Genomic DNA, 23,407 nt, shown 5'->3' with positions numbered 1-23,407 from the left:
AACCCTGCAAATGAATTCCTATGAGGCAAGGGACATTAAGCTAGCTAAATCTCTATTTAAATTCTAAATGGAATGAGCAGCACTCTCTCTAGTCTTAATCTACTAGTTAAAGGGCAGCACAGAAAAGATGCAAACAGGATCTACAACATGAACATACTATATACTGTATTATTTTAATACATCATTGTATTATACTTCTGTATACAACACCAGCTTATTGTCATCTATTTGTACACAACATGCAAATAGGGAATTTACTTATTTAAACATTTTAAATGTCATATCTTATACTCTAGGGGCAGATTCCACCAAGATATTTAGGTTCCTAAAGATGCAGATAGGTACCTATTGTGATTTCAAAAGATTGAAGTAGGTTAGATGCTTAACTCCCACTGAAACTAATGTCATTGATTTCAATGGGAGCTAGACGCCACACATGCATAGGCACTTTTGAAAATTGCACATGGTGTCTAACTACATTTGTAGGTGTCTAAATATTTTTGAAAATTTGGCTGTAGGTGTATGACAGGATCTACAGAAGCACACTTCATTACAAAAATAGCACAGCCAGACACCCTAATAAGGGATCTTAAAGAAAAGAGGGGAACGAGACCTCCCACAACTTCCCAACCCCCAAACCCAACCCATCTTCCCACAACCCTTCAAACAACTAAACTATTCCAGGGTAATTCTGGAAAAACTCCAGTGCACAGTACCACAAGGAAACATGAGGTACAGGAGGAAGGTACTACTGTGCTCAATGTAACAACACAGATTCTGCAAAACTTCTTTTGTCTCAAATGGTGCATTTAAATCTCTTTCCCAATGTCCATCTGAGTTTGGAGCATGGATGACAGAGAGCTGGCTGAAGTTCAATCCTGATGAAACTGAAGTAATGTTGATGGGTTACAGAAAATGATCAGAAGATGCATTAAAAAAAAAGTGCCTCTAACTGAAAGTATATCTCTGCCATGTGTTACTTGTGTCTATATCATGGGAGTCTGGCTGGATTCCCAGTTATTACTAGATGATCATCTTTCAGGAGTAGTCAGAAGGCTTTTTCTCCATCTGCGGCTGGCTCCAAGGTTGCCACCTTTTCTTTCTGAGAATGACCTTGTCACTGAGATTTAAGCATTTGTGTCACCTCACTAATAGACTACAGCAAATCACTTCACAATGGACTACACCTTAAACCCATTCAGAAGCTAAAGCTATTGAGAATATGGCAGCTCAGTTGTTCATAAGTGGAGTATTTTGTCCAAACAGATGAGATCAATCTTTGCTCTGGGGGAAATACTCAACAAGCAATGCCTGCCTCTGGATTTCCGGATGGAGTTCAAGCCCTAAATAGCCTGGGACCTGCTTACTTGAGATATCACCTGTTTTCCAATCCCATACTGCCATAGTTGAGATCAGTAGTTTTGCTCAAGCTGTGGTCCCCTTTATATAAAAGGGGTAAGAGACTGGCAGGATTTTTTCCACATAGGCTCCCTTTTCAATGGAATGCGTCCCCCCAGCACCACCCTTTTTCCCAACAGTACAATACATTAAAATTCAATATAACTTCTCAAGGAATGGGTCTAATATTCTGAGTGGTACTTGAAGGGAAAGCAAAAATACACGTATCAGAGGGGTAGCCATGTTAGTCTGGTTCTGTAGAAGCAGCAAAGAATCCTGTGGCACCTTATAGACTAACAGACATTTTGCAGCATGAGCTTTCGTGGATGAATACCCACTTCTTCGGATGCAAGATGCACTGCTTGCATCCGAAGAAGTGGGTATTCACCCACGAAAGCTCATGCTGCAAAACGTCTGTTAGTATATAAGGTGCCATAGGATTCTTTGCTGCTTCTACAAAAATACACGCATTATTATGGCATTAAACTTATTAAAGACACCACAATCTGCAAAGCAGATACACAAAAGAATCTACAGAGAAGTATTCCTCCAGAACTACTAGATGGGGACTGTACATTATGCTAAACAGCCAGAACACCTTTTATTCTGGATATGAAACTGATGCGTTGTGTAATGAATTAATCTCTTTGAAATAGCTCAGGTGAAACTGCCAGGGCTCACAAAAATGAAAGAGCACACGAGCATGATGTTAATGAAGAATTGCCATGGCAACCTTTTTGCTTGCTTCTCTGTTTCCAAAATAATAAATCTGATGTTAGTGCATTAATGTTTGTAGAGGATGAAAATAAAAATAATGTCCTCTAAGAAACCAAAGGAGCATTTTACCTCCAACAAAACCAAGATCTGAGGAGAAGGAATACCAACAATTGTGTATGTATTTATGATTCTGAATGGAGCCTTTTCAAGTATAGGAGCAACCAAGATTCTTAACGCAACCTCATAATTCCTGCTCAAGCTTTATAATTAGGGTCCTACCAAATTCACGGTCCATTTTGGTCAACTTCACAATTATAGAATTTATTAAATAGCCAATTTAGTGGTTTCAGATGTTGCCATCTGAAATTTCACAGTGTTGTAACCGTGGAAGTCCTGACCCAAAAGCGGGGGGGAGGGTCACGGGATTGCCACCCTTACCTCAGCACTGCCTTCAGAGCTTGGCTTCCAAGCCAGCAGCCACAGAGCTTCCTGCAGCCAGGGGAGGTTCCCAGTGTTGAGTCTGACCTGGCCCTGGGAGCTGCCCCTGCAGGGGAATAAGAAGTCCCGTCCCTCCCCAGCCCAGCCAAGACTAGCAGCTGGAGCTCACCCTCCCCTACAATAGCCAAATTTCACGGGATGATCAGATTTCATGGTCCGTGATGCATTTTTCAAAGCCGTGAATTTCATAGGGCCCTATTTATAATTAAAGTCACACCCTATTCTCAACTTTTCCTTCAAGTGTTGGCATGGATTCCAAAGGAGATTGAGTTCCAGGGCTGATAAAGGTAATTCTGTTGACTCCACTTATTAGTAGTTCCAGTTCCTTTCCTTCCTTGACATACAGCATATTCGTGACCTGCAATAATGCAGGCTCCAGCATTTCGGGCCATAACCTACCATTGAGCTATTCATTAGATGTCTTAATGAAATCTGTGGGGAAGTTCTCTGTAAAAATAGTTGGCAGGACAGGAGTGTTAATTTATAACTGCTTCTAACTAGAGCTGGGCAAATAATTGATTTTTTGATTCAGCCAGCAAACTGAAAGATCAGAGAAAATCTGCTCATTTCCAAAAAGGTTTGGAATTTGTCAGCAAATTGGAAAAGTCTGTTTCAGGTCAGGTATGTGCGTTTCCCTTTATAACCTTTAGCTCAGTGGTTAGGAAAATGGTATGTGGGAGACCCACTGTCAAATCCCCCCTCTGGAGCAGGGACTTGAATTCAAATCACAGCCCTGCCAGGTAAGCATCTATCGACAGGCTATAGGCTACTCTGGGTGGGTTGCTCTCAATTTCTCCTGTTGAAGCTGTTCCACTTTATTTAACTACTTAAATATTCAGTGGGCCAAAGTGAGAGTGACTCTATAGCCTCGTGATTAAGGCACTGACCCAGGAGATGTGGATTCAAATCTTCCCTCTGCCTGACTAAAAGGAGGAGTTTGAATCCACATCTCTTACCCCTCTCTCCCCAAGTGAGTGCTTTAATCACCAGCTATAGAGTCACTCTCACTTTGGCTCAGTGAATATTTAAGTATTTATACAAAGTGGAACAAATTCACTCTTATTTCTCTCAAACTGACCCTGAAAATCTTTCCCCAAACAAAACTATCAGGTCAGATTCACGAATAGTTTTGTGTTGACCAAAACTGCATTTTTCAGCAAATAAACTATTTTTTTCTCATAAGAAAAAAATGTGCCCATCTCTATCTGTAATTATGTCCCCGAACCCAAAAAGCCTACAAATATTGCATTGTTTGCTAACAGCTATACCATTATATTCATTTCAAATATAATGGACTACATTAATCCCTGTGGATGAATTTGGCCCAATAATATCTAGATAAAATATTTCTCTAAAATACCGTTTGCAGAGGTGGCTCAAACTATTCTAGAAGGCTTTTAGTTTTTACAAGGTGCTTCTTTCAAGCAGCAGTTATAACAAATTTTCAAGACTATCCTGGAAAGATGCAAGGAGTGCTTGGGAAACTCTCCATGGGGAGACCTGAAGAGAACAGCTGGTAGGGCTCTCCAGGAAAGGGCATAGGCATAGGCTACCAGCTCCCGCCTGGGAGGGTGGGGGGTGGCCGCTGACCGTGGGAGAGTGGCACAGACAACAGAACAGCCAGCAGCCCCCCCAGCAGGGCCAGGCCACAGCCACATGCTCATGGGGGGGGGGGGGGGGCCGGTGCGAAGACGCGGAGCGGGCGCCGCGCGCGCCCCCGCGGCCAGCGGCGGCCGGGCGGGGCGGGCCTTGCAGGGGCAGGGACAAGCCGAGGAGGAGTGAGTGGCCCATCCTCTGCAGCCGGGGCAGGGCTGCGCTACCGGCTCCCGCCGCTCTCCCGCGGTCAGCGGCCACCCCCCACCTCCCAAGTGGGAGCCGGTAGCGTGGCCCTGCTCCGGCTGTAGAGGATGGGGGGAACAAGGTGCCTGGGTAGGCCACTCCTACTCGGCTTGTCCCCACCGCTGCGTTCTCCTCCTCCTCCTCCTGCGCCACCTCCTGCCAGGGGAGGGGAGAGGGGAGCAGAGCGGCAGCCCAGGCTGAGCCGAGCTCGTGCCAGAGCCAAGGCGAAGACGAAGGATGAGCGGGGCTGGGATCCAGCAGCAGCCCCAACCCCTGGCCCTGGGAGCAGCGGTGTTGGGAGATGAATCCACCTCGGGCCAGATCCACAGCAAGGTAAGAGTTGGGCCAGGCGGGAAGGCTTTGTTAAAATTAAATGTTAAAATTACACTAGTAGGAAAGGTTTCAGAGTAGCAGCCATGTTAGTCTGTATCCGCAAAAAGAACAGGAGTCCTTGTGGCACCTTAGAGACTAACACATTTATTTCAGCAGAAGCTTTCATGGGCTACAGCTCATCCAATGAAGCGGGCTGTAGCCCACGAAAGCTTATGCTGAAATAACTTTGTTAGTCTCTAAGGTGCCACAAGTACTCCTGTTCTTTTTACTAGTAGGAAATTGTTTTATTTCACTAACTACAAATTCTCTGTTTTCATTTTTTTAAATTTTAAACAGTCAAATCAAAACTGCAAAGTGCAAACATGTGTAAAAGCCAAAAAAAAAGCCGGGGGGGGGCAGCCAACATTTTTTTTTTTGCTTGGGGCAGCAAAAAACCTAGAGCCGGCCCTGGGCATAGGGAGCAGTGACAATTGCCAGGAAATAGCCCATTAGAGTTTTGTCAAATTCCCAGTTTCTGTTATGTGACATTTCATACCCAAATTCACTGTTTTCCGCAGGTTCACATAAGTTTTGCTTTATTCAGTTTTGGCAAAACAGCTGTGAAATATGAAAATATGAAAATGTATACATTTTGAGGCAAAAATATATCTTTCTTTTAAAAAATGTCCCTCTCCCTTTTTTTATAGATCAGAAACAAGCTTGATTTTTTTTTGGCTATTTTCACTAAAATAGTGAGCCTATTTTTTCTTTAAAAATCTGAATATCACAGCAAAAATTCCCTTAAAAATGCACTCAAGTTGGAATTTAAAACTGAAATTTAAAAAAATCTTAAATTGCATGTAGGTTCACATTTTGTTATGAATATCTCACCCAGGTTTACATCATATCCCATTCACAAAGCCTTTACCTCCTCATTATTCAGTTTAAGCTCATGCTCTCCAGCTTTTCCACTGCTGTGTTGTTTTTGTAAAACATTTATTATTTAGCATGAACTACAACAAATTCTCAGCATGTATAGAGAGAATACACCAATTTAAGAATTCCTCCAGGGGTAACCTTCCACAACATGGATTGCCCTTTGGGGAGGGCATAGGTTCACATTTCAAGACAAATAATTCAGTGGAAATTGTTAACACATAGAACCTCACAAGAGGCACTCAGCACCTATCAAGATGGGATCCTAGATCATTTCAGTCTGTTCTTTTCTAAAAGCACTCTAGAGAACATGTGTAGCTCTGAGAACTCAGTGATCCAGGAAAGCGTAACCAGTTTACTAGCTGACTAACTGAGCCCAAAATTCAAAACTCCAATGATTTAACAAATACCATTAATGACTATGGCCCATAAACAATTTTTGAACACCTGGTGGCTGCATGTTGTCACCAACTGGTATATAGGCAAGAAATGCAAATAGCATTGAGCTCTATTATCTTGTCACGCTGCAGGAAATATAATTAATAATTGTATTTTTCATTATTTGTTGTGAATAAATATTTCCAAATGTATACAGTACATTTACTGTGAATAACCCACATTCTGTTATGGACACTTGAGGACATACTTATTCAATATTTATCTAGATGAATAATAATAAAAAATAAAATTAAAGGTAAATTTTAAGTTTCCCCTGAAACAGCATAAGAGTTTTACCTCATCAAATACTTTAGAAACAACATGTTTGTCTAAAACCGGGATGTATTTAGTGCTGTGAGGAACAGCTGTAGGAGCTAAGGCATCCATTATGGTGAGTCGTCTAGCAACCAAACTATGAGTCTTTAGCCAATGAGCTGAAGAAGTATCTAGAGAACTAAAAATAAGAGATTGTGAGATGTAATATCAAACAGAAACATATTTGGTAATATAGCAGTTATGGAAAATAAAGAAATATAAACTACTACCACTTGTGTGTGACACATGTACGTACTCTTTAGATGTTCTTTTTGCCACCTTTTGAATATTCAGCTCTGTGGAAAAACATTTACAAATTTACAAAGGCATCATGTAATGGTTTTGCACAAACACACATACACACACACACACCCCACAAAGTAATTAGCATCGGCTCTATCTGAGCCTATTAGAAGTGCTACTAAGGCTGTACAATAATGTTTATTCCAGCTACTAAATTTATTCATGAGAATTAATCTCTCTTGTGTTTCAGTCATGGTGCCTGACCACTCACACTTCACAAGAACTAATAAAAACAAAAAATGTAAAAGTAGATATAAGCACTAAGGCTATGTCTACACTGTGTAAGATGTTTACACTGTGCACCTTACAAGGGCATGGCTGTGTTGCTGCAGCCACGCCGTTGTAAGGTGCGCTGTGTGGTGGCAAAATAAAATCACCTCCAAGGAGGGGCCCATAGCTTCATCGCCAGGAGCGCGGCTCCCACCAATGAAGCGCTGTCCACATCAGCGCTTTTCATTGCTACAACTTTTGTCATTTCACACCCCCAAGCAATAAGTTTTAGTAACAAAAATGCCAATGTAGACAAACCCATTTCAAAATTATTTTATACTTTGTTTAGATTTATAGCCTTTAACTCAAGAAGGAAGATTCACCAAGCTTGTTCCTCAACTCAGGCCATAGTAACATAACATAGTGTCATTGCCATCTCATTATGCTAATATACAATGTTCATGTTTCTTTGATTACAATGAACAAACATATCCTAGATGTGCACCCTTTTCAGGAAAAACAACTGTGATTCAGATGTGCCTTCAGCAGTCTTCAATGACAGTATTCTGCACCACCTTCATGGAAAATGACCCTGCCAAAGTGACAGTGTATAGACAGTGTGCAAGGACCTTGAGGTCTTTCCAAAAAAAAAACCAGACCATTCTTTCCCTTGCAGATGATGCTAAACTGAATGCTATTTACAGATGTGTGAAATTGTATTCAATTTTCCATCGGTATCCATCATATTTTAATATCTCAAATTTACCATCCTGATGAAAATGCTTCCTTGACCAGGTCAGTGAAACCCAGTCGGAATTCTTTTTACTGCAGTTTACAAGCTCATCAACAAATCAGCTCTGTCTTAAATGTGCTTCCACCAGATTTAAACAAATTAGAATAAATGACTTCAATTTCCCCAGTTGTTATAACTTGCCTTTAAAAATAGGGGCAGATTTCAGGCTATTTCTGAGCAAACAACCCTTTCTTTCAGGAGATATTCTCTCATCTGGTCTTTCTTCACAGGATCTCACTCGATGGCCCAGGGTCCTGAGCAGACTAGTCTTTGTTTGCTCTGCAGGTATTCAGACAGAGAGAAAAGGACAACTAATCTACAAATCAAACGGCTGCCTGCAATTCTTGAAAACATGAATTTGGTTTTCATCCCATGTTCTTAAATGAACTGTCTTAGACAAGCCCTCACAGGTAACAATACTTCAGCTCTAATTGGTTCTCAGTACTTACCCAAGGTTTTTTTAATTAATGCTGTAGCTAATAAAACACACACGAGGTCTTAACAGTAACCTCAAACAATGATTCATTTATTTGCATTAAAAAGAGAGAGGAGTTAAATACCTACTATTAACTGAACTGCTTAAACTGTATTTTTAAAATTTCAATCAAAATAATTTAAATTAGGCATTCCCTTGCAGGGTGTGCAAGCCAACCATCACAGCACTGTACCAGAAAGTGCAAATGACTGGACACTGACCAGTCTAGGGTAAATGTCCAAGATGAACAAAATGCAAAAACGATGGAAGATAAATTAGAGTTTTAAGATAATGTTTTGTTTAAATAATCAAATGTTTTATTTGCAACAGAGATAACAGAATCATTTCACAGTGGATGAATAAATTCTGTTGAATAATATGCATGCTTCATTTTAGATAGTTACCTGCATACAGTGCTGTCTTCCTTCTGACTGGACTGTCACAACGAGTTTGCCATACATCTACTGTACGCTGGTGTGAAGTCAGCAATGGCTTTTCTGAGGCACAGTATGGCTTACTGGTAGGAGAAGTGTTCAGCTCCTGAATGTGTGTGGTTACAGAGGATGCAGTAAGAGTCTGCTTGTGATGCCTGTTTATGAGTGATAAAGACAAGAAACAAGCAAGTGAATAACCTTCCGGAGTATAAATGTATTTGTAAGGAACCACGTTTCAAACGTTAAGTTTAAATGCATGCAGTACTTAAATACTGATTTCAAATGCTCTGCAAGACTGCAAAATGATTCACATTATTTTACTACAGTCGTGATTTCACAAATAGGTTAAAAAATGTTAGTTTTACTTTCAAAAGTTCATGTAAAAAACCCTGATACACATGTAAGTTGTCTATCCTGTACTGAGGCCAGACTATTCTATTAAAGCTGCTTTGAATTCCCAAGGGTGGAGGGAAGAGAGTGAGCCATCCTATAAATAATAAGTGATATAAATGTCTCTACTAATGTTAACGACAACAACAAGCACTGACATAAGCACTTTAAATATTTTTTATACTGACCTGCTGACCGTTCCTTCCATGCATCTTAAATCATTCTGCACATCCTCTATAACAATAAATCATGAACTTTTGCTTGTATTCAGATAATTTTTTTAAGGCAGGAGATGGTTTTCATTAATTGTTGAAATCCTTTTTTGAGATGTAATTTTTTTGGTTTTGTATTTGTAGTACACAAGTGAAGTGGGCATCAGGTGAAATAATTTCCTCCTTTTTGTTTATTTAGTGCTCTTGTAAGGTATCCAATTGATATACCTGGAGATCTAAGATCTCTGAATTTCTATAAAATGGAAACTGCGTAATCAGCAGCAATGAAAACTTCCCTCAGTGCCCTAAGAATCTGCCTCCATCCACCGTGACCTAAAGGACATCTCAGGGACAGTCATTCTTCATGCACATTCACTCTTTGTCCAATTAGACTTTCAAAGAGCTTGTATATTGGTACTGAATGTAGTGGTATTGGGGGGAGGGAGGGGCAGAACTGAACTAAGACCATAAGGATCAATATGGAATCAGGGCCGGATCCAGACCCCAGCGCGCCAAGCGCACGCTTGGGGCGGCATCCTGCGGGAGGGCGGCAGGCGGCTCCGGTGGACCTCCCGCAGGCATGCTTGCGGATGGCCCACTGGTCCCACGGCTCCGGTGGAGCATCTGCAGGCGTGCCTGCGGGAGGTCCACCGGAGCCGCGGGACCAGCGGACCCTCCGCAGGCACGTCTGCGGGAGGTTCACCGCAGCCGCAGGACCGGCGACTGCCAGAGCGCCCCCCCCACGGCGTGCCGCCGTGCTTGGGGCAGCGGAAATCCTAGAGCCGCCCCTGTATGGAATGAATGTACAAACGTGTTCTGTGGGATAAAACTGAAGGGACAAACTGTTTTTTTCCAAGCATGTACTGTCTCCAGGAGGCCAAAGAATACTCACAGTATCTGAACTGGTTCGTGTTATTGCTGCCACCTTGGCTCACACACCATTTTGTTCCAATTCCCAGCAATACATTTTCATCATCTTTTTCTTCCAGACTTCTTTTTTTTTTCCATAATGATTCTTACAATAGTATTAATTAAAGATTTTTCAACCTTTCTTTGCAAAGGGAAAACATCTTAAGGAGAATGTCAGAGGTGAAAAATGCAAAATGAAGACAAAACAAGAAATGTAACAGGTAGCTTGCATAACCTATAGAGCACTCTGAGGCATAAAGACAGTTTGAGGACATACTTATTTTCACAATCTTTTTCTCCATTATACCAGTTCATCATCAGGCATTCAGTGTGAAAGGTCTGCACTTTCTCAAGATCTCTTTCCCCCTGTTCAATTTCTCTTTTTAAAAGGTATATATCTTCACTCTGCCAAAATAAAAATAAAATGTGTTACTATAATTACGCTTAAAACATGCTTCATTCCTTAACAGAAACAATCCAATAAATAAGTTTGGGTGTAGAAAAAGGGAATGACATTTTGGATTATTTGGATTTTTTCCTCAAAGAGTTTCCCTTATTTCTAAAACAAAGTTTGCTTTGGTCGCTCACCAAACATAGACTGACTATTAGCATAAAATTAAGAGGGAGGAAAATGATGATGGCAGTAATTTCATGTTCCCACAGAGAAATATCCTTTAGTGAAGGAGAAGCAGGCTGATGGCAAAAAATAGCACTAAAGTGTATTTGGCAAGACAATGTAAGCTTTGTAATTTTCTTAAGAAGAAGACTGCAATTACCTAACAAACCAGTTATCTCTTTGAAAAATTTTACATACTCCAAAAAAAAACCCACATGGATAGCCCTGTTGCTCCAAACTTTTAGTTACACACCTTTTGCTTCCCTTGTCCGTGTTTAGTGGTGGTATTATATTACAGCTAAGCTTCAGTAATTGATGTGGTTTCCCTTTTACTGTTACACATTAAAGATATATTTTTTTATTTCTCAAACAATTACAGCAGCATATCAATCAAATAGGCCTGATTCTGATATCACGCCAGTGTTAGACCTACTACTGAGAGTAAGGACTAGCAGTATAAATAAGGCTTTTAACTTAAATGAAGAGACTGCATCAGAATTAAACATGTCAGGAAAACCATATACAGCACCCACAAGATAACAAAAAGAGGTACAGGGGAAAGTAAAAAACCTGTACTTAATTGACCCCGTTCATACCCACTTTTCACCCACATCTAAACATCAGGTTCATGTTTGATAATATTTTTAATGCCCCAAATACCCTACTATATTAAGGGCCTAATTCCACAAGGTGCTGTGCCTGTTGTAGTAATCTCACCTGTGCAGAGTGAGTGAAAACTGGAGGTAAAAACATTACCAGTGCAGAATGGTAGCATTTTACACCAACTTTGCTGAGGGCTAAGTAACTACAACAGGTACAAAGCAGTGGAGAATCTACCCTAAATGATTACTGGAGAAAAATGCTGCTATAGTCACATGCCCATCATTTACTGATGGCAATAGTACATTGTTCCATTTTTTCAGAAACATTTTGCATCAGCTCTATTGACAGCCTTTTTAAAAAAAATGGTTGTATCATGCTTATATTCTCTTAACCAGTCATTAGTATTATTAGACAGTTCTTAATATTGATTATTGTTTATATTTAACTAATGTTCATGGGGGAAAAGCACTCATCCTGATCTTAAGGTGCCTTTGATTTAATTAAATGTACAGTAATATAGAAGATAAAACCAGCAGTTTTCCTCAACTTTAAGACAAGAAAATAAGTAAATAACCTACAAGAGATTAACATGAAACCAAACTAATACCCAGCACACCCCAAATCCCATCTTTATCACGTCCCTGCTTCTCCAAAACTTGGGATAAAGAAGTGCACCTCAAAGCATGACTGGAAGGTGAACAGATTTGGGCTCTTTTGGACCAGGGATGGGATCGAGAGTGAATTCTAAAGATGGCTCTAATATTTTCCCCATTAGTGAAAGAGCACAGAATGCGAAAGATACAAGCTTCATCCTTCCAAAACATTCTGGATTCACATAATCCACATCAGCTGAGCTATAAGGGCATCTATTCCTATGGAATATTTTGAATTGCATTATTTCTAGTCTTGCTTTTCTGAATTACTGTCTCTGATGTCCAAAATTTCATACTACTCTCTTGTTCCTAATTATGCTAGTTCTTATTCCACTTTTCCTTGTGTTTGGGGAACTAATTAATTGGTTGTATGCTTTAATTCAAAACAAGAATATTTAAAAAAAATGATTATTTCTGAAAGTCCATGAAGAAATTTACTACTGGGGATTTTTAGATTGAGCTTATTAGTTACACTTGGTAGGTCTGTGCTGTTTTGTAAATTTAGTGCTTATGGATATGGTTTTATTCCCTCCTGTACTCTCTCCCCCCAGCGGCAACTGTATGTCAAAATGTTAGGCATGAAACTCTCTTTAGCTATATATGCTCACATTAATTAACAGGACATTTATTACTGAAGTAAAAAATCATAGATCAATTTCAGTTCAGGTGTAAGCATAACTCCCATCTCAGACACCAGGAATCACACCTGCTTTTTCCAGGGCACAGTTTGACTTCCATATGTATTCCAGGGCACAATTTGACTTCCACAATACCCATATAAATATCCATTAAATGATATTTGTGATTTAGGTTTGTTTTGGCCTAATAAAATTCTATCACTGAGCAATGGCAGGCCTGGTGCTTTAAGATCACCTTAGCCTGACTGTTATTAAGTGATTAGTCTCTTTCATAAGTCACATACTTATCAAATTGCATATCTATGTAAGCTCTGTTGCACCTTAACATGCCATGAAGATTCATCCTCTCATATTTAGTTTGAATTACTCACCACAATAGGCTCTGGAGCTTCAGGATCCGTCACATAAATATTATAGTAATGAAACCGCCCCCCTGTTTCAGTTGACAGTTCATGCAAAAATTTATTGGCCTCCGTATCATCACAGTTGAAAGATATGGTATGAACAGGAACTTTATGACGAAGTAGGATTTGGGCCAGAATTGTTTTTGGTGGCTGTAAAAATAAAAAATATATAATAAATAGTGTTAAATATGCTGCAGAGAAACAACTATTTAACAAACACTGTACAGAATTTCATTAGCCATGGCGCTGCTTGTAGGACCAATCCCTGCTGCTTAAGGCACAAAGAAAAAGAAAAATATTTGCACTTTTTCCTAAAGATCCAAGAGGATTCTGGTTTATAACACTACCTGAATCACTGATTTATCATGTGAGCTTGAACAATTCACTTGAGGTAACATTCAACTCAGCTTTTAATCTAAGTAATATCCAGACTTTGTTGAATGCCAGATGTTGCAACTGAGCTGAATTTTCCTCGGTAATTGAATTATTTTAAAAATGCCCTTATCAGCACATTGGCCAGTTTTCACCGTGTATTATAACTTAAATTTTCAATTATGTCTCTTGTATAGCACGTGTAGGTGAACAAGAGGTGCTTTCCTTTCAGTTTTTGTTTGCTACATTATATCTTCTCAAACCTCATGCCATTTTGTATTAAAATAACACAACTTCATCTGCTATAAACATATTGGCACAAATTTTGATCTCACTTTCTCTTATATAAACCAAGAGTCTGAAGTTATTCCAGAACTATACCTTGTGAAATGAGAATCTGACCCAACGTGATCAAAGAGATGTTTTACATTAAAACAAACAGCAGTTTATGATAGCATAGATACTTGAAAAAAAATCTAAGATAAATGTAAGTCAACAGCTAATTTTCTGCCTACAGTATTTACTACAACATAAATTCTCCAGAGATGGAATAGCCCTTATGTGCTTTCAGCAAATGGATGGGAGAGGATCTACATGGCTACTTTGTATGTGTTATTTGGGGATGGGAGGAAGTATTGTAGCTGAAGGGCCATCTCTTTATCTACTTACTAGTCATTTTCACTTCCTGGTTCTTATAGAGTGCACAAGACTGCAATGTTTCAGTTGCAACACTGCAGGGGAATCTTTAAATCCAAATATATTGTTGGATTTTCAATTTTTCTGCATTTTTTTGATTCATGAGAATTTCTCTGTTAATATTACCTTTTTTTACTATTTAATCTTAGATTTAAGATATCCCTTCAGCCTTTTAGCCAACCACCAGCTGGTTAAAAAAGCTTCCTATAGAATTAAATTAAGTGCCATCCATCAGCTAAAACAGGGTTGCTGTAAGAGAGTTCAGGATATAAACCCATAACCCCCACTACCACTAGTTTAGAGATAGAATTCATCAACTTTGCAACAGACAACCACACAAGATTGAGCCTCCTGGATATTTTACTCATTCCTATTGCTGTGCTTTGGCATCCTACCACTACCACCACATCATCACACTACCCCATCTCTGTTTTCTTATTTCACAAATACCTGGTCAGGTCTCCCATCAGTCAGAAGATAAATGGCTTGAGTGTCACTATCAGCAAGTGCAATTTGAAGTGCTTTGAGTGTATTTGTGGAACTTCCAACCTAAAAACCCAAATGAGAGAGAGAGGTATACACAAAATACTGTAAAACTGCTAAAAATAGACCATCAGCTCTTTCTAGCAATTTCAGGAGCTAATTCATGATAAAAGCAGTGACATGGTGTAAATTACATGTTGAGTGTCAGCTGGTCAGAAAATTGATGGAAGTGGTAAAGTAGTAAAATTTGCACTAAATCAGTATTCAGTGGCTGTGCAAACAAGCATAACTTAAATATCAAGAGGCTGGAAGAGAGGGTTACTCACCATGTGCAGTAACTGAGGGTTCTTCAAAATGGGTGTCCTTATGGGTGCTCCACTTTAGGTGAATCCGCATCCCTATGCCTGCGATCGGAGACTTTCATTAGCAATGCCCATTTGGGCCGCACATGCTCTCTCCCAGTCTCACGCCACTCCTGGCAGCTACATAGCACTGTGCAACCAAACCGCCCTCAGTTCCTTCTCCACCACAGAGTCCATCTCTGAACAATGAAGTAGAGGGGAGGAGGGTGAGTAGTGGAGCACCCAAAGGGACACCCAACTTGAAGAACCTCAGTTACTGCACAAGGTGAGTAACCCTCTCTTCTTCGAGTGCTATCCCTGTGGATGCTCCACTTTAGTGACTATACAGCAGTATCTCTCGGTGGAAGGAAGGGGCTTTGCAAACGAGGATAAGAGAGTACTAACAGAGCTTTCAAAGTCAACTTGTTCAATTGGGTAGTGCTCCATGAACGTGTGTGCTGATGCCCTAGTGGCTGCTTTACAGAGTCCATGATGGGTACATTGTTTATTAAGGCTATCGAATTGGAGAACAATCTGGTGGAGTGTGCCATTGCCTGGGGGATGGGTGGGTTGCAGATCATGTTGGCGGTAGCAAAGGTGAATGCACCCAGAAATCCATTTTGAGAGCCTCTTCTTGGATATGGCAGATCCTTCAATCTTCCCATAACAGAAAGGAATAGCTTTGGTGACTTTCTGAAGGGTTTTGTCCTTTCAAGATAGAATGCTAATGCATGTCTAACATCTAGGAGTATGAACCATTGCCTCGTTTGTTCTCATGGAGGTTTAGGGAAGAATGATGGACAGTAGACAGGTTGGTTCACATGGAATGAGGAAAGCATTTTAGGTGGAAATTTAGGATGTGGTCTTAAAGTAACCTTGTCTTTGAAAAAGACTGTATATGGGGAGTATGCCATGAGAGCCCCTAGTTCTCCTACTCGTTGGGCAGATGTGATGGCAATAAAAAAGCCACCTTCATCAATAGGTGCACAAGTGAGCATGTCACCAAGGGTTCAAACGGGGGACCAGTAAGACAGCATAGTACTAGGTTAAGTGGGGCAAGGGCTTATATTTCAGGACAGAGGTTCCAAATACTCCTGAGGAATCATTTAGTGATAGGATGGATGCAGACTGAGTACCCATCAGCTTTGTGATGGAAAGCCATAATGGCTGCAAGGTGTACTCTAAGTGAGCTCGAGGACAGACCCAATTTCTTTAGCTCCAGTATGTAATCTAGTACCAGTGGTAAGGGGGAAGTAACAGCCATGGTTTGCTCATTCTGACACCATATGTGGAATCTCTTCCATTTGTGCAGGTAGAGTATAACATGTAGTCTACCTTCTGCTGTTTAATAGTATGTCCTTTACATCTTCCAAACAGGTCATGACATTGTCCTGGAACCATGGAAGAGCCATGCCTTCAGGTGGAGGATCTCCAAGTTTGGGTGGTGAACTTGACCTGCATCCTGAGACAGGAAATGTGAAAGAGGGCATACCGCCATCTTCAACTGGTAAGGGAACCAAGTTTGTCTGGGCCACATGAGAGCTATCAAGATGACTCTGGATTGTTCAGTCTTTATCTTGTATGTCACCCTGGATAGGGGGAGCTAAGGGAAAACACGTACAGCAGAGGCACATCCTATTTGATGAGGAAAACACTGCCCAGAGATCAGGGCCCCAATCCTGTTCTTGAGCAAAACTGTGGACACTTGGCATTCTGGGATGCAACAAAAAGGTCTATAGTCAGGAAACCCCAGCATCTGAATATATTCTGTAGGACCGTGGTGTTTATTTCCCACTCATGCTCCTGAGAGAATTTTCTGCTTAGTGTATCCACTGTGGCATTCTGACATCCTAGTTGATAAGTAGCTGATATGTTGATGTTGTGACAGATGCACAGCTCTATCATCTCAGTGCTTCGGTGATTTTGCTCCCTCTTGATGGTTTATATAAAACATGCAAGCAGTGTTGTCCACCCTTATGGTCTTGTTCCTGATGAGAGGTAAAAAACATGAGCATGCATTGCAGACTGCTTGTAGTTCCTGTAGGTTGATGTGTAATGTTTACTCCAAGGGGGACCACTGGCCCGGGATTGTGTGGTTGTGCAAGTGAGCTACCCAAACTAACAGAGAAGCATCTGTTGTAAGTATCATTGACGGAGGAGGCTGTGTGAAGGGAACTCATTGTGGGGTTGAGTCCACCAGTGTAGAGTTTTTGACTGAGAGTAACATCGTAAGACACTTGTTCAGGCTGTTTCTGTGCAGAATGTATACCGTCCTGAGCCAGCACTGATGACAATGCATATGTAGCCTGACACGCCTTACAACAAACGTGGTTGCTGCCATATGATCTAATAATTGCAGGCAAGTCCTGGCTGATAACTGTAGGCTGTTTTGTGGCAATCAGATTAGCTTGGGTGACAAATCTGTGTAGTGGTAATGAGGCTTTGGGCTCCAGTGCATCAAGTTGGGCCCCAATGAATTCTAGTTTTTGTTCAGGTGCCAACATTGATTTTTGCATGTTTATTTGTAGTTCTAGTTATGAGAAGAGAGCCAGTTTCAAAGGTGTCTTCCCGGGAGGAGACTTGGAGTAGACAGTCATCCAAGAAGGAGAATATCATTACCCCTTGCTTGCAGATGTGGACCGCCACCAATGCGAGAACCTTGGAGAACACTCAGAGAAATGTAAAGACACTGAAAGGCAGTACTTTGTACTGGTAGTGATCTTGTCCCAGAACAAATCCGAGGAATCTCCTATGTGATGGGTGTATGGTGATATGAAAATATACATCTTAGAGGTCAAGGGCCGAGAACCAGTCCTCCTGTTACAGTGCTGGGATTATCATTGCTAGCATGACCATCCTGAACCACTGAACCTTCACAAACTTGTTGAGTTTCCTTAGGTCAAGAATGGGCCTTCATCCCCAGTCTTTTTCCTGGTTAAGAAGTAATGGGAATAAAAGCCCTTCCCTTTATATTGTGTTGGTACTGATTCTATTTCCTGTTATAGAAAATGCTCATGAGAAGGTCCCTGATGAGGAACAGGGAGGGAAAGCAAGCAGCGAGGAGGAAAGGAGGTAAACTGAATTGAGTAACCAGTGTTGATAATTTCTAATACCCAATTCCTCCAAGGTGATGGTCTGTTATACTGGGTGGAATGGGGTCAGCCAGCCTGTGAAGGATGGACAGTTGTTGACGGTTTCAGCACTTGGAAATGGGACAGGTATGTCAGACCCTCGACCAAACACTCAAAATTGCAGTTTTGAGGAGAGTTGTTGGGATGTTGATGGCTGAGATGGGAGTGGTCTACCTCTATGTAGGCCTCTGTCCACATTGTTATGGGTCATATTGTTTCTGTGGTTGGATGTATGGTGCAGGCCCATTCGTTGTGCTAAGTGGTATTCCCCTGGCTTCCTTCTTTGTGCAGATGTGCAAATGCTTGAAGACCGAAGAGTTGTCCTAGAATTTTTTAGGGTATGGAGGGATTCATCAGTCTTGGCTGCGAACAATTTCAAGCCCTCAAAGGGAAGATCAACAGTAGATTGTACTTCTTTCAGAAAACCAGAGAGGTGACAATAAGAAGCCTGTTGCATAACTCTGGCTGTAGCAATGGATTGTGCTGCTGTGTCTGACGCATCCAACGAAGCTTGAAAGGCTATCCATGCAAGAAGGGGACCCTCCAAGATGACTGCTTTGAATTGTTCTTTTTTGTCATCAAGGATGCAATCAATAAACTCAGACATTTTAGAATAATTTGTGTGACTGTATTTGGCCATTAGTGCATCGTAACTGGCGATTCCGAATTGCAGAGTTGCTGACGAACAGGCCTTGCATCCAAAGAGGTCTAACCACTTCCAGTCTTAATCATACGGGGTGGCTCTGGAGTGGTGTTGTCTGCGCCATTCATTCCTGGCCTCTACCACGAAGGAATTTGGTAGGACATGTGAAAATAAAAAATCCAGATCATTAGAAGCAACTTAATAATTCTTCTCCGCTCTCTTACAAGTGGGCGGTATCATTGGGTGGTCTGCCAGATGGTTTTGGCTGGATCCATGAGTGCCTCATTTATGGGGAGCACAATCTTCAATGAGGTTGATGTTTGCAAAGTGTCCAACAGCTTGTGTTGAGATGCTGCAACTTCTTCCAAGGGTATCCTGAGCGAGTCAGCAATCCTTTTAAATAGCTCCTAGAATAGTTTAAAGTCATCAGCTGTTGTGGGTAGTGGAGGCATGATGGCTTTGTCCAGAGAAGACGAAGGAGATATTGGTTGATGGGGTGACTTCTGTTGAAACAGATCTTTTAATTGCCCACGGCTGGGCGGGTGTTACCAGTATCAGTGAGAATTCGGAAACCAATATGCTTCATGCACAGTAATTTATTTGAGGAAGAATCACAGAAGCAGTTAAGGTTACACAGTACACATCTTTTCCTATAAGCCTCAGCTCCCCAAGCATAAATCCTCAGTAACTATGTTAGCTCTACACAATATCCTGATTGTCAAACAAAGCAGGTATATCTACCAATTCTAGATGGAGCTGTCTTCTCTTCTCTTCTTTTCCCCTCTCAGGAACTTGGTCTGTCAAACATCCCCAAAGCTGGGCCTAGGTCCACCCTGAGCCCTTCTGGTTCTAGAAATGCGCAAAGGTCCCTCGAAGAAGAGTCTAGGTTACTCTGAGGACTTCTGTCTCACAGTCTTGAACCTCTTCAGATGTTAATTGGGAAACTAATCTAATTAATTTACTTTGCTAAGCATTTATACCTTTTGTTCTCAAAGGAGTCACACGTCCCAGAAATATGCCTTGTGGGTGTTTAATACTGGTATACTCTAATTAATAAAGGGATTGCAAAGCAGACACTGACACAGTCCGAAGCTCAATCATCATTTACCCTCTCACCCAGCACGTCCCTGCAGCCCGCCACTTCCCGCAGCTCCCATTGGCCAGGAACGGCAAACCACAACCACTGGGAGCTGTGTGGGGCCATGCCTGTGGACACTCAAGGTTAACAAAAGGTCTCACAGCCCGCAATCAGATTACTCTGATGGGCCGCAGGTGGCCCACAGGCCGCAGGTGGCCCACAGGCCGCAGGTGGCCCACCACTGTTCTACATCCAGGGTTTTGTAACAGCAAGTGGGCCCATCAACTCCTCACGGGGATATCTAGCTGGAAATTCTGGACTTTTCTTGTTACCTGGTATCAGTCAGCTTCTGTTATTTCCAGTCCATGAGAAGTTATAACTACTCCTAATCATAATTAACTAACTGCCTTTGTGTTATGTATGTCAAGTATATGCAGTGCTTTTGGGAGAAGTATACACAGCCACTAATATTAGGGGCATGTCAATCCTAAATACATCATGTTTAAATTGTTCATCTTTTGGTTCTTTTGGTTAATGGTATGTGTTTTTGACCTAATCTGAAATAAACAAAATATGCTCTACTACATCATGGAAAAACAGATTTGCTTGGTAATACAAGTGATATGAAGAAAACACTTGAAGTTGTCCCATCTAGTTTTCCATCATCTCAAGAACTCTGAAGCAATACTGTATTCGACACATCGCTGATATTTTTATCTATTAGTTCTAGCAAATTTGACATATTTTGTATACGATACTGTTATCTTATATGATATAAGTGTTGCCACTTGTAAGAGAATTTTCCAGGAACTGTTACTGTTTTACAGTCCCGTCTCCTTTTGAATACCCCCTCAAGTACATTACATGATATCAAAGAATTTGTTTTGATTAATATTCCTAGTGATTTGCTGTTCTCTTTAACTTTCTTCTTAAAGCCACCTTCTGATCTGAGACTTGTACACATGCTCTTTTAAATATACTGAAGGTCAGCAACAGATGTCATGCTTGGCAGTAGTTTGAAAAGCACAGGGAATTGCACAAGAACAAAAAGATCTAGAGCTGAGTGCATGACAGGAAATTCATAAAGACAACCACTTAGCCAGCCCTACTGAATAACAAAGAAAATGGATGTTCCTCACTGACTGGCTGAAATTATGCCAAATGGATGCCTTTTCAAGGTATTCCCGGTCTTGCATGATATTGTATTGCATACATGGCTTAAGTAAAGCGGTGATTTATTTGCAGGGAATGGAGGAAGCCCAGAAAATTCAATTTCATACCAATTAAACTATCTGTTCCCTGATTCTAAACATTCAGTAACTCCCTACCCAGAGCTTAGCAATGTTTCCCCCTCCTCTCTATATTCGTCTGTGATTTCTTACCTTCTCTTTATATTAGTTCACAGCTTCAAAATCCTTATGTGGCTTCTTCACCTTGCCCACCCCTCACTCCCAGGAACTCCACAAATAAATCACTGGACTTGGAGATATACAATGATATTACTAAAGAATTTTAATATCATAAGCTCATGAATTTCCACTAAAATCAAATACAAACTCTATATAACTACTGTATATGAGCGCCTTCTAGAACTCCTCATGGTCAAACTTTCCACATTACTAGTCAATTAACTTAATTAACTGAATAATATTATACAAATAGGGGATGTAAGTGGAACTTAGCTCATACATGCTTCTTGATATGTTACTCTCTATTTTACCTCCAGATCTTTTATCCAAAGCCAAGCATCTTGCAAATTCTCTTCATTAACTTCAGCAAGTTTCTCTTGCCAAGCTACTGCTTGAGCATCAAATTTCACAAAGTTAAATCTGCTTTTGTGTCTCAGTTGTTCCTGTGAGAGATAGTCAGTTGCATTTTTCTCAATATTAAAAAAAAAATCCATGTTACATTTGGAAAGCAACATCCACAAGAGTAGTTTTCATTCATGTATAATTGGTAGTTTAAGCCCAATAAATAATGACAAGTATTCTTTATACATATATGTTAGGTGGGAAATAGTAGCATCACCCAGTTTGCCTGACATTTCCCATTATAAGATCCTTCAGTTGCTTATAATTTTGTCATGAATGACTATGAATTGCCACTTTGAATGACAATGAATAGCCATTGGGCCAGGGAAAGAGAGTGAGAATGACTCTATAGTCTGGTAATGAGGGCATTTACCTAGGATATGGAAGACCTAAGTTCTAATCCCTTTTCTCATCAGGCACAGAGGGGAATTAAACATGGGTAAAGTAAAGCGACAAGTCAGTCATGGATTCTGTGATTTTACGTGACCTCCGCAACTGCAGCCTCAGGCAGCTGTCAGCTCTGGGCAGCTGGGATCGGGCTGTCAGCTCCAGGCAGCAGGGCTTCAGCTCCAGCCCCACACCACGGGGCTCAGGCTTCCGTGATTTAATGTTTATTGCCCGCGTCCTGCTTGTGACTTTTACTAAAAATACCCGTGACAAAATCTTAGCCTTCAACATGGGTCTCCCACATTCCAGGTGAATGCCCTAGCCACTGGGCTAAAGGTTATAAGGAAGCCAGTGGCACCACAACCACCTTCTTCTTCACCACCAGCCATTTCTTGAAATCTTTGCTTTTGTCAAAATGCCTGAGAGTCCAAAAGAAATTTTACAGGTCTAAATGAAAGGTTTCATTTCAACATTACCAAAATGTTTTTTTCTTTCAGTTCAATCAGAACTATTCAGTGAACTCAACACAAATTCACAAACTGTTCTGGTTAACCCCAAAATGCATTTTTTGGTGAATAAATTATTTGTCTAAAAATATGTCACCTAGCTCTAGTTACAAGCCTTTGTGGCGGTGGGGAATCACGATTCACACATGCTCAGTAGAGAGTTGGTAGAGCTTAGCTAAAATCTCCAAAGATTCTATCTGCAGAGGGCATGTTCCTGCCCAGGGCTAAGCAGGACTTTCTCTACAACTGCTGCTCTCTGCTGCTGCTGGCTGAGATTGGGCACCTGAACTGACAGTATTTTTAGGAAAATCAAATGTTTTCGCAAAATGTTTCATTTTTTTTTAAATGGCTACTAATTTTAACTGAAAACAATGTGCAGGGAAAAAAAGCGTCAATCAGCTCTAAGTGCTAGTACTGCTACACATATCAGGTTTCTGGAACCACCATTTTATCTAACCTGAATGAGCTGAAATATTTTCTCCTTCACAAGTGGAAGTTTGTCCCTCATAGACTGAGATGTATCAATGAGAATATAGATGTGATCTTCAAGCACATTCCCAAAGAGACCTCTGCTCCCTCGCTGAAGCCATTTAAGCCTGCAAGAAAAAAAAAACAAAAAAAAGTCACCTGAATATGGTATGAAAGGCAACATTTCAATAACATTTTGGAGCTAGAGAGCAGCATAAAGCAATATGGTAACATTAAAGCCAATAATCCTCCAGACTGAACTGGCTGACCCTGGGAGCGACCAAGGTGTTCCTACTGCTCAGTGACTGTACTCCAGACCCAATTCAGGGAAGCACTTAAGGCCCTGATTCAGCAAGAAACTTAAGCACTTAAAAACAACTTTAATATTAGGCTCATGT

The 23,407-nt window shown here is 40.9% G+C and overlaps 1 protein-coding gene across 1 annotated transcript in view; it reads right to left on the bottom strand.

Annotated features, from left to right (window-relative positions):
• VWA3B (von Willebrand factor A domain containing 3B) overlaps positions 1–23,407 on the bottom strand; it is a 129,528-nt gene that overhangs the window by 63,025 nt on the left and 43,096 nt on the right. Inside the window, exons 12-20 of the mRNA XM_039520285.1 lie at positions 22,999–23,137; positions 21,558–21,689; positions 14,612–14,710; positions 13,061–13,243; positions 10,457–10,584; positions 8,639–8,823; positions 7,901–8,038; positions 6,710–6,749; positions 6,436–6,592 (exon numbers count right to left, since the gene is read on the bottom strand). Coding sequence (XP_039376219.1) covers positions 6,436–6,592; positions 6,710–6,749; positions 7,901–8,038; positions 8,639–8,823; positions 10,457–10,584; positions 13,061–13,243; positions 14,612–14,710; positions 21,558–21,689; positions 22,999–23,137 — 1,201 coding nt within the window. The remainder of the gene's footprint in view (positions 1–6,435; positions 6,593–6,709; positions 6,750–7,900; positions 8,039–8,638; positions 8,824–10,456; positions 10,585–13,060; positions 13,244–14,611; positions 14,711–21,557; positions 21,690–22,998; positions 23,138–23,407) is intronic.

The sequence above is a fragment of the Mauremys reevesii genome, linkage group 1 (assembly GCF_016161935.1).
Source record: "Mauremys reevesii isolate NIE-2019 linkage group 1, ASM1616193v1, whole genome shotgun sequence".
NCBI classification, from domain to species: domain Eukaryota; kingdom Metazoa; phylum Chordata; order Testudines; family Geoemydidae; genus Mauremys; species Mauremys reevesii.
This window is presented reverse-complemented; position numbering and strand designations above follow the sequence as displayed.